We start from the raw sequence: 16,934 nt of genomic DNA on the forward strand, positions 1-16,934 counted from the left end.
AACGTCAAGGAACAATTATTAATATTGACTGTGATCCGTGTGATCATTATCTTAACTTTTTTGTACCTATACTTGTGACGACCGAGACTGCTGGTTGTCATGGCAACCTATATACAGCAGCAAGCAAGCTAGTCAGGAGTTACGTTTAGCTAAAACTGTTTTCTGTTTTCTTTTAGACGCTCTACTTTCATTCAGTCAGATCATAAAACCGCGCTCTTGAAGATAACAATGCGTAAAAATAATGTGAGAAAGGTAAATGTCAGTTTACTTAGCACTTAGCACTAGCTACAGTACCTAGCACTTTTGATTAACTTTAAGTGTGTTGATCATTATGTGTGTGTAACATCTGACCGATGACCTGGTTTACTTGTGTTTGGATACAGGCCTCAACTGTTCAGAAGGTAAAGTTAACTGGTGCGAGGTCAACCAAAGCTGCAAGTAAGAAAAAGGTGGGTGTATAACAACAAAATACCAGAAATAAGTTCATTAAGTTCTGAATATCTCAATGTGGCTGCTGTTGGAATGAGAAACATTTACTATTACAGTAGATTATAGTTTCAAATGAACAAACATAAATCTTGTCTGTATCTGACATTACAGGATGAGGAAGAGGGTGTGGATACTGGAGAGGGATGGGATGACGGGAAAACCCTTTTAAAACCTCCAGAACAACTGCAGCTAACTGAAGCTGTAAGTATATCTCAGATTTAAGAAATCCACATAAAGCGTCTTGAGGGAATTGGCTCAGACTTTTCCACTGTCACTCAATTTCATTTTCCAACTTGAAATGTTCATTATCATATTTTACTCAGTGTTTGCATCACTACCTATTAAATTACATTGACACATTGTGTTTTAATGCGCTTTGCTTTACTGATATCTTTAGGAGCTGAAGGAGGAAATCACAATGATATTGACTACAAACAACCCACATGCCCCCCAAAATATTGTCCGTTACAGCTTCAAGGTAAGAACCCTTTATACAGGGTGATTGCTTTACATTATATTGTCTCTTTAAACGTTTCTAAACTATTCCCAGCTATTGCTTTATTGTTTCGAAAGTTAGTTTGATACCAGGTAACAAGTTTATTATATTAGTTTTCAGGTTGTTTTCCTTACAATAACATACCAAAACTCTCTGCTGCATTCCTCATATAAGTCTCCTTGTTTTCCCTAGGAACGTTCATACAAGCCTACCAGTGTTGTGGATCAGACGGCTGTTCTCTTTGAGATGGAGGGCAGCCTCGTTTATCAAGACTCAACTGAAGCTCAAAGACTTGAGGGTGCTTACTTAAACATTTTTCAGGTCACAGTAACATTGTATTTAAAGTTAAAATGCTATTCCCTGCAGTAAAAACTGCACACAATGTTTCATAGTATGTTGTCAAAGTAATGTTTTCTTCTCTGCTGTAGTGCATACTGGGTGCCACAAGGTGTCACTGTCAGCATATGTCCTGAAAAACAAGCAGTGTCCAGAATTGTCACAAAAAAAAAAAAAAAAAAAAAAAGAATCTTTTTATTTTCGATGCTCATTTCATGATTTAATTTTTGTTACTTTCCAGTGACTGTGAAAGCCAGCACTGAGGAACATCTTGATGAGGAGAAACCAGATACCCCTGTAAATATATTCTTTATTTAAATCAGAGTGCCTTCTATGTTGAAAGATATATTCATTTCTTACAGATGCGTGACCCTTTTTTAATATTTTCTTACAAGAGCTAAAGAAATCCCCCATGTTTGTTTTCCACAGGTTACACCTGTAGAAGATGGAGGGGAAGCAGAGGAAGCTGGAGATGAGGACAGGCCAGACAGTGCTGCTGACAAGAAGGAGCCAAAAGTTACAAACCAGTTCAACTTCAGTGAAAGGGCTTCCCAGACCCTCAATAACCCACAAATGGTAATAAGAAGAAGAATTAACAGTCTCGTGCCAAAGACGCATCTTGTCCCATACCACATCAAACAACTTTAACAGAAAATCTCAAATGTCTGACCTTTTATCAGGGAACGTTTAAATATTGGATGGTTAGATGATATGGCACATACTAATAATGGTGTGTGTATATTAATAGCCATATTCCCTTTAATTTTTAACTTGAGTCAATGTCATTTACCTGTAGATAAGAAGCTGTCAGACTGAACCTCCTCCACGCTGCACCTTCTCTGCCAACGCTAATCAGGTACTGTGTTCTCTGACTTTTTTCCAAACACAGCTGAGTATCACTGAATACATGCACTCGCAAGGACAAACTGTGATATTTCTACTCCTTTTGCAGTGGGAGATCTATGATGCATATGTGGACGAGCTGCAGAAACAAGAAAAAAATAAAGAGAAGCAGAAAACCATCCAGTTAAAGAAAGACAGTGACAAAAGCAAGAAAAAGATGCTGCAGACGGAGGCTCAGGTAAATGGATTACTCCATTACTTCTCTCCCTCATGTTTGGCTCCTTTGGAATAGACAAAAACAGAAAGTACATTTTTGAGTTGCATGTACACAAACACAGGTTATTCCAATAGTACAAGAAATAACAGTAACAATCATAAAATGTATCTTCTTAACTGCTTAGAGGTTGCTGTACTCTTTCCATACGAAATGTTGTCATGTCATTCTGTGTTATAGAATGATGACGTCAGCAAAGTGGGCAAGGTAGCCAAGATCATTGAACGAATGGTAAACCAGAATACATTTGATGAGATAGCACAAGGTAAATGCTAGTGAAAATAGAAAGATACAGTTCAAAATATAAATCTCATTTTTGGGGGAATAAACACTCCTATTTCCTCCCTCATTTACTTCTTTGTACTTTCAGATTTCAAATACTTTGAAGATGAATCTGATGAGTCAAGGGGTCAAGAGGGGACTATTCTCCCTCTGTGGATGTTCCAATATAGCAAAACCAGGGAACTTTCTGTCACTTCCCTCTGCTGGTAAGTTTGTGTAACAGCTCAGCCAACAGTCCCATGGATTAGAATAAAGTTGATGGTTATTCTGAGAGAAGACACATACTGCGACTACCACACTATCTTGTGTGTTAATGGTAAAGACATTAACTTTTGACTTTATCATTAGTTGTATTTCAAAGCTCTGCTGATTCATGCATCTGTCCTCAATAGGAATGCAAAATATCCAGACCTTTTTGGAGTGGGACTGGGATCATGTAAGTACATTAATACAAAGGATTCATCAGTAAGCTCTTTGGGTAAAATATCTAATTTTTGCTCTGATCTTATTTGATCAGATTTTTAATTGTTAATCTGTGTAGCAAACTCTGTATCTGACCTTGTTTTGTTTGTTTGTTTTTTGCCTTTTTTGCAATCTCCTCCTGACCAGACAACTTCACCAAGCAGAGGAATGGCATGCTTCTCTTCTATTCATTGAAGAACTCTTCCTTCCCCGAGTACATCTACCGCACCAGATCAGGCGTCCTGTGTCTAGACATCCATGAGCAGCATTCTCACCTAGTGGTAGCAGGCTTCTATGATGGCTGTGTGGCTGTCTATAACTTGAAAAAGGAGAGGCAAGAGCCAGTGTATGAGAGCACAGCCAAGACTGGCAAGCACACAGACCCTGTGTGGCAGGTGAGAGTTAAGCGAAAGGTAGAAGGTGATTAGCGTTCAGGCTGTGCGTCTAACTTCACTTACACTCTCATTGAACTGTTGCTATTTTGAAAGCTATCACAAATCAGGTCATGGGAAGTAGAAATAGACTTCAACTGTGCTGAGCTTTAATAACTCCTCATACAAAATAATGTGATGGAAGAAAAAGAAAGCTTTCCCATAATTGTGTCTTTTTCCAAAATGATATTTTCTCACCTTTTTCCCTCAGTAGATTTATTCATTTATTTCTTCGTTCAGGTTTGCTGGCAGAAAGACGACATGGACAATAACCACAATTTCTATTCTGTGTCCTCTGATGGCAGAGTTGTGTCCTGGACACTCATCAAGGTAATCAAAGATCATATTAAACGCATGTTTTCCTGCTTTTACGTTTACACTTGGGTTGTATTAGTTATATTGATGTAAAAATACACAGATATGGCCTTATCAACTTTAGGCAGATAATGGCAGATGCACATTTAACACAGGAGTGGTGAATTAAAACTGGGAAAATGTTTGACATTAAGCCCCCATAAATTTCAATTTATGGGGGCTTAATGTCAAACATGCAAGTCATGCAACTTTTGTTTTTATTTGTGTACTAATTTGTATGTCTATTGATATTTGCAATTGGTTGTTGACGTATGCCTGTGTTTCCATTTATAAATTAAATGTGTGTATTTCAATGACTTTACAAAGTATGTTTGCATGCTTGCAGAATGAGCTGTTTTTTACCAACATTATCAGACTGTCACGGAACGCATGTTTGGAGGACAAACAAAGTGCACTGCAGGAAATCCTCGGTAATTCCTTTTATTCTCACTGCATTGACAAAGTGTATGAAATATCACTTATTATTGCAAAGTAATCCACCTAATAATAATCACACTCTGATTTCAGTTCCTTTTTCCTCAGTCTTTAAGATTATACTGTATGTATAATTTGTGTTTGATCCACAGCCTGTGGAACAGCTTTTGACTTCCATAAACAGATTGACCATCTCTTCCTTGTTGGTACAGAGGAGGGGAAAATACACAAGGTATGATAAAAGGTTTTTCATAGGCAGAAGGTCACTCCTACACTTTCATCAGCCATGTTGTTTATGTAACTCAGACAGTTGTAGTTTCAGTGGGAAAGCAGAACACAGCAGATGTTTAAAAAAAAACATTCATACCATACTTAACCAAAGCAACATTAGGCTCCTTGTTTAGCTTAACACTGTCACCCCCAATATCTATCCTGTAAAAACTGAAGCATAATGATGTGTTGATGCATTCATAGATATCCTGCTGAGTTTGTTAGTGTGTATTCCAGAAAGTGCACATGTGCTTTTGTCTGACCGTGTGGCCTGATTGGAGCACCTCAGGCTGACATTAAGGGTTTAATGGGTCTCCTGAAGCAGAGGCTTTCTCTCTCCACAGAATCAGACAGATGTTTGTGTTTGGCTTGCTTCCCCCCTCCTCTCAGCTTTTTCTTTCAAGCTCTTGTTTCCACAGGCGGAAAGACACAAATGAATCATTTGTTTGCTGTGCCCCATTGTAACAGTAATTTAATAACAAGAACGTTTTAAAACAGCTAACTGTCCGGCACACGTCATTAAAGGTGGCGTGTTTTTATGAGAGTAAACCAAGTGCTTGAGGCATGTCTGTCTCTAATGAACGTAAGGAGATAAAATAGTTTGGTGATGAGATTTTGGGACCTCAGGTTCATGCTTCCCTGATTAGCATGGAAGACCAAATAAAAACACCCAATGTCGAGCACCCATTTAGACTGGTGCACACAATGATCCGAACACACTGACAAAGTACAGTTGAAGCCCCAGCAGGACAGATACTATGTTTAACCACTGACCTCATGAGCTAACAAGTCTCTACTGTACATTCGATTGCAAGAGCATGCAGAATTTTGGTGTCCCAAAATAGGAACCTGTAATACAAAAATAGCTACTTTGGATATTGACCAAAATGTAAGATTTTATCTAAGAAGAGAGAAGATATTTATTAATCCTTGGAGGAGAAATGAAATTGTACTCTCTGTTGTTGACACATGTTACTGTACACATGCATAGGCTGAAGTACACACAGGATCCTGTGGACATGCACTAGTGCTGAGCATTAAAGAGGCCCGAGCAGTTTGGATTTGATGCCTTGCTCACAGGTACCTTGGCAAAGCTCAGGAATGGAACAAGGAACCTCTCCAGTATTCTAAGGTGTCTATTGAGTCAAAAAAAGAGGGCTTCATGAAAAGTAATAAAAACTTATTTCGTGTAAAACCGGGCAGTCGAGGCAATGTAATCCACCCAAATGTAACTTGTGGTTGCAATTAAGCAATTTTTTGTGGCTATCGATTGACTCTCTGTAGTTAACGTCAAACACTGACAGGGGCTCCGGCATTATTTTTCTACTTCATATTTTCATCCCTATTGACATTTGACCCCAAGGACAAACCCATTAAAACTAAGACCAACATCTGTTAATACCTGCTCTGTGATGCTCCACCTCAGTATAGCCTGATGTAATACACTTTTAGCCTAAAACAACTTTTGAAATGATTTTGATTGCATCATAGTGGCTAAAGGTAAGACCATCAGTCATGCAGAAGACTGATGTTCTACTTTATTTCATGGTTGTGGAAAAGATTAGTAAGTTCTGCCTGATTGGCAACACAAACACTTTACAAGAAAACAAAAAGTCACCTTACAGATATATACACATATATGGGTAGACATACTGTATTTGTGATCAAATTTGTTCTGTCTGTCACCTCAAAGTCAAGAGCCACAGAAGCGCCGGGAGATGAGCGATTAATAATCTTCACCTATAGCTACAGGTCAACAATCACACTGTCAGAGATGTAAGAGAGCAACAGCTGTCCCCACAAGCCAACTCGATGTTTTATCCTGAAATGTCCACTTAACTTATCCCTTCAATCTATTTCTGCTGGCGTATTGGTGCTTTTAAAACCATTTCCTGTCACTTGCTGGCAAACTGTACAGGGTAATTCCACACTGAACCATAGGAGATATAACATTACTCTTTTTTAGAAATAATACTTTCAGCCATATTGTCGTTTAGCTTTCTTCAGTCAGAAACAGCTCAGCAAGACTTTTCCAGCTTTAGATGTCAAAGTACACGTTAGAACGTCAACTCAAGCCATCTGTTTACTGGTCATGAAGACTTCTGCTCAGCTTGCTGAGATTGTGTTGATGGCGTCCTAGAAGACAGGGCGTGGTGATGTTTAATTTGTCCTCACTTTTCTCTGAGCAACAACAATAACACTTGAGTGTACTGTGTCTCGATCTGATTAAACAGAGTCAGCTACGGTCTTATTTATCTTTTTGAGTGAAGAACTGACAACTTGAAAGAAGTAATTTATGAGAAGGTAAGCAGCACACAAATGATGAGAGGTGGGACAATATCAATTTGTGTAAAAATCGAGGTTCTTCTCTTCTAAGATTTAAAATTGATTGTTAACTTTTAACATAATTATTATTATTTTATATTGTCATAACTGGCTCAATGGCCATGGCAAAAATGATAAAGGACAACAGTTTAAGTTGCAAATGACAATGATTCATTCGCAAAACGCCAACAATGACCGCAGCACAAAGAAGCATGTAGTGGAAGTCAGTGTGTGTGGTGAGAGCGGCAGGCCCAGGTGTTCCAGGTTGGACCACTCAAATCCTCTGGGAATGAGGAGACAGAAGCAATTAATAGTTTGTACACTGTGGTAGTGGCCATCACTAGATATTGCTGTTTAACTTAATGGACAAGTAGAGCAGCAAGAAATGTAGAAAAATTCCCCAAAATTTGTTCTGAATCTAATCGTGACCCCAAAATTCGAAATTGAATCAAATTGTGAGACATCTACAGATTCCCAGCCCTACAAATGATCCTGTGCTATTATTAGAAATATCACTCCTCCTCAGAGTTAAGTTACATGTGCATCTTTCACTGTTATGTCACCAACTGTGTTTTTAATACTAAAACATAATTTTGTTTCCAAATCACAACGCTGTCTTTTCTTTCCCAGTGCTCCAAGACTCACTCAAGCCAGTTCCTGGAGACCTACGATGCCCACAGCATGACAGTGGAAACTGTAAAATGGAACCACTTCCACCCGGACGTTTTCATCTCCTGCAGTTCAGACTGGACAGTCAAGATCTGGGATCACACCATCAAGTAAGACGGCTTTAGAGAGTGGAACAGTGAGCACAAAGAGTGAGCGCGTCACTGCAGTCATTCACACTGTTAGTTCTCCCTTTCTTTATCATCAGATGTCAGCCTGTGTGGTTATATCCAGCTCAACGTGATTTTCATTTTATAACTCAAGATATACTGACTGCACAGCAAATTCATGACTTAAGGTAGCACGTTGATCTTATTATTGAGAGGCATCTTCAATGTACTTGTTGCTGTCGTAGACATCCAAAGTGGTCGACTCTCTATTAAAGAAGAGAGTGACACCTCTGTAGAAAAGCTCTCCATCCCGTCTTTAATTGTCCCAGTGAAGCTCGACAGCACCGGGACAAGGTAAGGACTAGGACAAGTTACAGAAGAGCTCAAACTAATTTGACACTATTTATGTTATTTATTCGAGGACATTCTGCTTTGCTCTTCGTTTAGGTGTATGTATGTGTATGTATGTATGTATATATATATATATATATATATATATATACTTATATACACGAAGGCTCTCGATAATAAGCATTCCTGTATTCTCTCATTATATTAAATGTGGTCCTTTGTCATTATTGTCTTCCTATAATCATTATGGACCCAACATCATTTTCCTAACTGATAGTGCCTCCCACTTCTTGTCATCAAGGGCAATTTAACTGAGTAATGATAGTAATCATCCACGCATTATGAGACACTGAGTTATCAAGAATGATCAATTATATGCCCTGCATACCAGACATAAATGTTTCCAGAGAGTTTGACGAGAAAACTTCCTCAAACTTTACCACACAGTGAGAAATTAGTGAGGGCTTTACACTACACACACCCAACTGCAAAACTCAACAGTTCTCATGGAGTCGAGGAGCTCGTAGTGATGGAAGAGACTTAATCACACAAAGTTTAGCTCGGTACATTTGCTCCTCGGTCTCAGTGAGTGACTGTACAGAATGTTCTGTGAAACACTCCCTCCTGGTCAGCTTTCTGACATTTAAATGGCCACCAGAGGGCGTGTTACTTCTCACAAATCCACAACGACGTGGGCACACAGTTGAGAAACATACAAACTGGTTTGTTTATGAAAGTCCTGCTACTTGTGGAGGCCAGTTTAGCACATTAAGTAATTACCACTTTAATATATTTGTGCTAACTTCAGCTTATTTTGTGAAAATATACTACATGAAAAAATAACACAGATGTAGATTTTTCCGTCAGTGCAAATTTCAACCAACTGAAAATAATTCTTTGTTCACCCTGTCTCTCTGTCTCTTACACACACGCACACGCACACGCACACACACTCAATCCTTATTGAGTATTGTTATTCAAAGAAGACCTGTAAGTGTCTGCTTTCATATTTCTTTTCTTCACCTTGCGTCCGGTGAGGTTTCAAAAGTTAATAATGTGAGGAAACGGTGTGCAAGAGCCTTCTGCTTTATCTCCACCTGTTGTCTCTGCCAGGCTCTGGTGATGCATTGTGCCAGGACAGATTGTAACAGATTGCCATAGATGACAGTGTAAAGACTGTATCTGTCACTGTATTATTTATAATGAAAATAGATCAAGTGAACAGTTTTAGTCATGATTTCTGACTCTAAATTAAATGTAGGCTGATGATTTGAAGTTGCATTTTAAACAAGATTATTATAAATTACAAAATCCCTGTCCAACCTGAGATGTCTGTGTTCTGTTTTTTAGTACTCCAATGTTCACCTTTGACCTGAAAGCACCTGTCGCTGATGTAGCCTGGGCTCCATACTCCTCCACTGTATTTGCTGCTATCATCACAGAAGGAACAGTAAGTGTCCCTATAAACTTAGATTTTACAGCCTGCAGCTTCACTTAGTTTCGCCCTCTCTGGTCTTCAAAATAAACTGGTTCAATCTACAGTCTCTTTATTACCAGATTGATTCAAAATATTCCAACTGTTTTGTTTTTTATTCAAGCGTCTAACAGTCACAGTTGAAGAAAGCCGTATTCCTTTTTCCGTGTGACTCTGGTCATGTGACTGATGTAATGGACACAAAAATGTGAGCCAATGTCACATCACAGACTGTAAAGCTGAATTAATGTGAAAGAGTCAAAGAAAATCCAACACAGCATCATCAAAAACAATCTTAGCAAAGATTGGATTTACTGCAGGACTTGTAGGATGTTGCATTTGACAGTATGAGTTGAATGTTAATGTCTTTTTTTTTTCCCCAACCAAGAGGGAACATGTTCATGTGGAGCTGTGTCAAAATGCAATGTCAAGTGTTATTATTCTTAAATCATGCTCATGCATTTTATTTAAAGGTGTGTTTCAAAACACTCGAGGTCACCTTATAAATCAGAGATAAAAAGACACATTTACAGGATGTGGTGGATTTAGTTATTTTCATAGCTTTTAGTCCTGTTGGCTGATTTTCTCCGACCTTTATGCAAACCTATTGGATCCTTTTTTTTGTTTTTTTTCTGAATGCTACAGTTATCGCCACCATATTATATCTGCACTGTACCGAAGATAACATGACTCTTTCAAGCCAAACAGATCATTTAACATTACAAACTGCAGCACTGTCTGTCCCCAACGTCATTATTATTCTCATAATATAGTTGTAGTTTAATCTGACGAGACCCGTAGGGAAAAACTGCCTCCGGCAATTGAGTTTGTTCAAACACGCCTTCTTCTAACTAAGTTGGCCAGCTTCCTGCCCTGCCAGTGGTTATTGATTGCAGCCAGAAGTAATTACAGAGGATGCCACATTGCTTATCTCCACATATTTTCTTAGAGTGACTTCAAGCTGTCCCCATCTGTTTGATGCCGCACCAGACTGTGCCACGCTATAAAAATCCAGAGTGTTATGTCTGACACATTTCCTGTCCAGTATGCCGAGGGAAGTCAAGTGAGAGTGACAAAGAGGAAATGAGCAATTTGAGAGACACCTTATGTTATCGTGTGTTATAAAAAGCAGGATTTAGTCGCCACGGGAACAAAACATGCTGTTGTATAGTCGTAATTATGCAAATCCTTTCACAACCGAATGTCAGTGTTGATTAGATATGGAACAGATGAAATAATGGTATTCACAGCAATAAAAGAAAAGCAGTTTTTAAATGTTACATGTTGAAATAAATCATTGGTAATGCATATGGCTGATTTAAAAACCAAGAATAAAAACATCCATTTGTGTAATTATAAACATTTTTCATGAAAAAAAAAAAATCTAATTAAAAGACGTTGCTGGACAGCATACTACCTCCCAGTCCTTTTTGTTGCTTCGATAATGTACTCTCTGAAACTGGATCAAAGCAGCTTTCAGTCATTAAAAAAACTCATTAAAAGCTCGTCAGTTGGCATACATTGCACACGCACAATATCCTCCCTTTTCTGAGCAGCAGGAAGGACAAGAATATTAAACTGGAGCCAATCCGGGTCAGTGTGTGAACTCAAAAATTAATTTATCATTTCAGGGAGATTTCCATGATGTGCTCAGGTGACCCGGTCTGGACTTTGTAGATAGAAGAAAGGGAATCTTAGGTCGTGGAAATGTCAGCTGTAAACTGACGTGGATGAGTAAACAAGATCCTCTAAATAACTCTTCTACATGCTGTCTGAGGACAGACTAATCTTCCCTTGATATGTGATTGCTGTCAAATTTTGACATACAGTATGGCAGAATATAATCAGGAATCCAACATTGTCTGAAGCCATCCCAGTGCATGATTTAAATGGTTCTAATCTGCCCGAGGACAGCAGACTCATTGCAGTACATTTTTTGTCTTCGGTGATGAGTCTGATGAGCTTCAGTGACTCAGCTTGAGTTCTGAGCTCCTTGACGTGTATTTACTGTTGATGACAACCTGCTGAGGCCACGCTGACAAATGTCAGAGACACTGCCACCCACGTGTTTCTGTCTTCTGTGTTTGTACGTGCTTGTGTACACAGTGACTGGCCTGCCAGTTTAAGGCGTAAGAATGACACTGTGCAGTGAAGACAAATATCCCTACTTTTTCTGTATCCTTGCCTCTCCATCCGACCTGACTCTTGAGAGGGAAAAAAAGTGAAAAAATAATGAGCGGTCCAGGCCTATCCCTCAGCGATTACTCTCCAAATCCATATGCTGTCAGTGCAGCATCGTTCAACCTCCTCCAAATGGACTGCTATGTATTTCAATTCAATTCAATTCAATTCAAAAAACTTTATTTGTCCACGGGGGGCAATTCAAGGAAGTTAGAAAAACACACTTGGCGTGTGTGGCATTAAAGGGGGAGAACTGAAAAGCAACAAATATATACATTAAAAAAAAAGTAGAAAAACTTAATAAATGCTAAATAACGCTAAACGTTGCTCTGTGCTCCGAGCGGTCGACCTCACGAGCAGCGACCCGCAGCAGTTAGTATACCTGCGTCAGCTCATGCTGGATCTTAACAACCCTACCCAACATCAACGCAAAGATCTAACACTGCCTCAACACGTTGAACTCATTCTGTAGATCAAAGTGAATAAAGAAAACAAGATGTAGTGTCCCATTTGTTTGATGAATGACAAACGTGTTCCCTCTAGTTGTTGCTTAGGAAACAAAGGTTGTCAAAATGAAATTAGCTTCGACACAAAACACTGCAGTTAAAGGGTGTTGTGATGAAGGGTTACAGAAGTCACAGGCTCTTAAAATATGATGATCTGTTGTGAGTGCTGAATGTGTTGCTGGCGTGAACTCTCAGCGCAGGCATGGTCTCCGTTCTGCTAAAAAGGAGAGGACGGGGATTCGAAGTGGATTCATTTATGGTCGACAGATTTTTCTAAATAAGCCAAGGCTCATAGAAGTATCTATGTGATCCTATTCCTTCTGGATAACAACACCTATGATTTTGTGTTTGGGCTGCCAGCACACAGAAAAACATGTCTATGCGCAAACTGATAGGAATACACACTCCTTCAGTTCCCCATCCTTTCACCAGATGGTCACGCTCACATCCCTGCAGAGGCTTGTGCTCCATCATTCCCCTTCTCACATGAAAGACAACAACATACCAGGTTTGAAAAGGCAGCTTCTTAAATCAGATTGACTTTATCACATCCATCAGTCTAAATAAGAGGAAGATAAGATACATTTTCCACTTGAAAAACTTCTGAGACGTCAATTCCAAAAGACGGCCAGCAGTGAAAAAAGACGCACAGATACATCGAAAGCTTCATTCGTTTCTTTATGCTCACTTTGTTTTTTCAGGTGTATGTTTTTGACCTCCGCATCAACAAGCTTGAGTCCATCTGCACGGTGCAAGTGACGGAGAAACGGATGCTGACCCACATTGAGTTTAATCCCATCTATCCTATCATCATCCTGGGCGACGACCAAGGCTGCGCCACCAGTTACAAACTCTCCCCCAACCTCCGAAAGAAACAGAAGGTAAAAGTCTTGTTGAATTGCCCCGGGTGCACTCGAGTTTACTCTTTCACCACACCTTTTTAAAGTCCGTGTTTAAGAACAAAAAGATTAAGAAGGCCTTTCCAAACGTAGCTGTTTATCCACTCCATGGTTTTTCTCCAACTTCTTTGTCTCTATAAATCGACTTTATGCCACATACAAATATTTATTGACTTTACAAATGAGGTCTCAAGTCTCTATTCAGTTTAAAGCACTGTGCCTCTTTGTATTCTTTCCCCTTATACACATCTTATCTGTAACTAATGTTAATGCATGCCTGCCTTCTTCTTTTGTTCATTGCTGCCACTTGTTCCATGTCAGTTGAAACAGATCAGATGATTTATTGTTTGCAGAGAGTTGACCTCAAGCTAATGTTACCAAGTAACAATGTCCTCATTATCAGGAACATTAATCACCGGTCTTTCTCTCTGTCTTTCTCATTTGGGTCAGGTAACAAATAACCTTAGGGCAGTGGAGTATTCTTGGTAATTGAATAAGCACATTGGAGACATATTACTTGAAAGCAGAGGATAAATTCTCGCTGAAAATTGACCTGAAAATTAGGATTCAACAGAAACGTATGGTGGCCAACTACAGCCCCTCTGGTTTTAAGGGTGTTGTATATATATGTGCTGTTCTTGCTGTCGAACAGGTAATATGACAAGATCTAACGGGGGAACAAGCGAGAAAACTATTTCACGCTCAGAGAGGGTTGTAGCTTAACAGTGAATCAAAATCCACTTCAGTCCATTCACACAATGGATGAGTCACTGAAGACTCGGTTGCCACTGATGACACTGGTTAATGAGCTGCAGAGTATTCACAGCGGTCCAGCTAAACACTGGAGGACACCAAATGGCACACTGAGTCACGTCACTTTAATCTGGGCCCGTTTACGATCAGCTTCTCAGCCTCTCCAGGTTCCCTTTGTGCGCGTCACAATGCCGCAGGTAAACTGGACGGTGTCATTAGTAGAGTGGTATGAATTTTCCGCATGTTTTTCTTTTGTGTCGTGTTGTTCTGCATCACAACTTGTAATGTTGCGCTGGGTTGCAACACAGCGAACGCACGGGGATTTTTCTTCACCCACTCTCATAGAGAAGTTGTGCACAGGCGAGTACAGCATAACAACACATACATCCTGTGCCAGCTCATTAGAGACCTCAGAATGGAGCCCTTAAGCATACAATTTGGAAATAATTGCACAGTTCAGCAACACTGACAGTGCTTAGAGTGTTTAGGGACCCATTGTGGCAAATAAGCACGAGGCACAAACGCCCACATCAGATATTATCAGTGATATATCTTTTAATATGGCCACAGCAGCCCACCACAAGCAGCGCTCTGGGTATGTTTTTGCTCATTGAAATATCTAAAAACACCGGCACAGTGGCCTAGCAGTCTAAATTGGAACAATACAACATTTTCATTTTCAGCTAAATGAAAGGGCATTTAAAAGGCAGTCCAACTTCTTGACTCCTTCCTTGTTCTCTGGTTCTCCGAATATCCTTTTGTTGATTGTTTGAAGCTTCCAGACAAACCATTTCAACTGTGTTTTATAACTCACCCTAATCGCTGTAATGTTCGGAGATGGGTTTTTTTCCAGTCATTTCCCCAGTGCACCTGAGCGCTCCGTTCACTACTGCTGCACAGTACTGAGTGTAAGCTGTTACCCTGCACACGTCAAACATGGAGGGTCTGAGTTGTAACAAGTAGCTGTGTCTCATTTGACTCACCTGTGCCACACTTTGATTCTTTAGGCGTTATGATGTTGAGAAACAAACATCATGTATATCAGGACTGAGGAGTTTTCGGCCTGTTGGAGTTCAACACAACACGCTGCTCTGTTCAACCGTGTTCTGCATGGATGTGTTCATCTGTCTGTTTTCATTTCATTTGCCTCATTCTCTGTTGCCCACTACAAACAAGAGGCGGTTGCACTATAAAAACAGCATTATGCAATATTTTCTGAGGGTCTATTAATCACTACAGTCTCCCAGAACACAACATTTGTCATAACATTACATTTGTATGAATGTGTGCCTGAAACAACGCTGAAGTGTGGAGTCTAAAGCATACATAGAGACACACGTTGACATTTTAAGATTTCATCAATTTTCACAATATTGATTAGTTCTGAAGTTTGATTCCTTCGTGATAAGACCAGTCATCCGGTGTCTCCGCTGTGGAAGAAGGGAAGAAGTGTTGTTGAGTCATTCATCATGGTGGAGATATTATGTTGCATTGAAATTTGACACTCAGCCGTTGAGGGAACACAGCTGTCAGTCTGGATCAGCTCCCTCGGCTTCAAAACAGCTTCACACTCGTATCAAAATACACGTATATAAATATAATAAGATTCCAAGTTAGAGTTACAAGTCAGCTCTCGTTTGAAAAGGGAGCGTTATCAGGAAACCATATGTAAACACTTTGTTGAAAAGGTGTTTTGCAGGATTTGTATCATGCAGATTTAAGAACATTTGCTTCATTCCAGATTCTGACCTACAGTAGCTCTTAGTCGATTCTCTCAAGTCTTCAGACTTGTTACTGAAAAAAACATGAAGCCCTCTTAAAAATGTAGGGTAGAAAATCGTTTCCACCCATGGTTTTCACCTGATCTTTCTTTCATGTCAGAAATACGTCACGTCGAAAACCAGATCCACCGATGATCTCACTGATTGGATACGTTTTAGACAAATAGGAAATAGGTGCATTAGTCGGATCGGATTTCAGGTTTAAAGAACATTCTAAGTGTCTCGATGCATCCTCAGAGAGGTCTTCAATCATAAATCAATTCCTTTTACATCCTTCAGGTATTTTGTCAAATATCTCAGTGAGAAAAACGTTTTTGTTTATGTAGACAGTAGTTACGTTTTCTTGATATTTCTGCTGTTTATGCAATCATCTAAGTTGCTCAACTCACTCCACCTTCCTCTCACTTTCTGTTCTCGATCAATGGACCATTAGATCTAACAATGCGTATCATGATGAGCAACCTGCCTCATCTGTACAGTACATGTATCTCATGATCAATGTTTGTAACAGTAGCATGCTGAAGCTGTAATGTATGTAACCTCATCCCTAACAGTAAAACAGTGAAGATTGCCGAAATCAGTTGAGCTCGGTTAAATTATAAAACATTGCATCTGGCTTTAAATTAATCTCATGAAAAGCCTGTCATGTAAATGAGCTGACAGAAGAACAATAAACTCCTGCAGCAGGATAATATGCTGCTAATGAAATCATACCCCAACATTTGGAATTGCTCTGTCACTGGGGACTTTTAGGATGTGGCTTTGTTTCATTAAAGCAGATTACAAAATATGGCAACCAGAAATGTTCTTAGGAGAGTAATATAACCCTCTGCTGATATCGACCATACTCACTCACTATCACTATTACTACTGTTCAGTTCAGCCTGTGGTTTTCTGATTATCTCTGCGTGTGTGTGTGTGTGTGTGTGTGTGTGTGTGTGTGTGTGTGTGTGTGTGTGTGTGTGTGTGTGTGTGTGTGTGTGTGTGTGTGTGTGTGTGTGTGTGTGTGTGTGTGTGTGTGTGTGTGTGTAGATGAAGAAGGGCGAGGTGCAGTCTAACGGTCCAGAAATGGAAGTGGCCAAGATGGAGAAGCTCCTCAGTCTGCTGAGGGAACCAGATCAAAGCACGGTTTAAAGCTGCCTCTGTGTCCTCCTCCCTGGACTCAGAGACCTGGTGAACACTTTTATTCTCATTCACTAAAACGCTCGTTTGGCTC

The 16,934-nt window shown here is 39.7% G+C and overlaps 1 protein-coding gene across 1 annotated transcript; it reads left to right on the forward strand.

The window, feature by feature from the left end:
- The first annotated feature begins 70 nt into the window (after window positions 1-70).
- On the forward strand, window positions 71-16,919 carry dnai1.2 (dynein, axonemal, intermediate chain 1, paralog 2). Its single transcript, XM_079342445.1, has 20 exons — window positions 71-252; window positions 384-449; window positions 601-690; window positions 887-967; window positions 1,178-1,283; window positions 1,563-1,618; window positions 1,751-1,897; window positions 2,118-2,177; window positions 2,274-2,402; window positions 2,619-2,703; window positions 2,809-2,926; window positions 3,113-3,156; window positions 3,330-3,577; window positions 3,854-3,943; window positions 4,314-4,398; window positions 4,555-4,634; window positions 7,628-7,776; window positions 9,475-9,574; window positions 12,987-13,166; window positions 16,751-16,919. Exons 1-20 carry the CDS (start codon window positions 229-231, stop codon window positions 16,850-16,852), a joined length of 2,040 nt encoding a protein of 679 aa, XP_079198571.1. The 5' UTR covers window positions 71-228; the 3' UTR covers window positions 16,853-16,919.
- Window positions 16,920-16,934: the final 15 nt, after the last annotated feature.

The sequence above is a fragment of the Symphodus melops genome, assembly GCF_947650265.1.
Source record: "Symphodus melops genome assembly, chromosome: 4".
Classification (NCBI taxonomy): domain Eukaryota; kingdom Metazoa; phylum Chordata; class Actinopteri; order Labriformes; family Labridae; genus Symphodus; species Symphodus melops.

Excerpts from the sequence above, each read along its gene's own strand:
- dnai1.2 (XM_079342445.1), top strand. The coding sequence starts at position 229 with ATGCGTAAAAATAATGTGAGAAAG. Across the intron at positions 2,178-2,273 it reads TCTCTGCCAACGCTAATCAG|TGGGAGATCTATGATGCATA; the intron begins GTACTGTGTTCT and ends CTCCTTTTGCAG. Across the intron at positions 2,704-2,808 it reads ATTTGATGAGATAGCACAAG|ATTTCAAATACTTTGAAGAT; the intron begins GTAAATGCTAGT and ends TTGTACTTTCAG.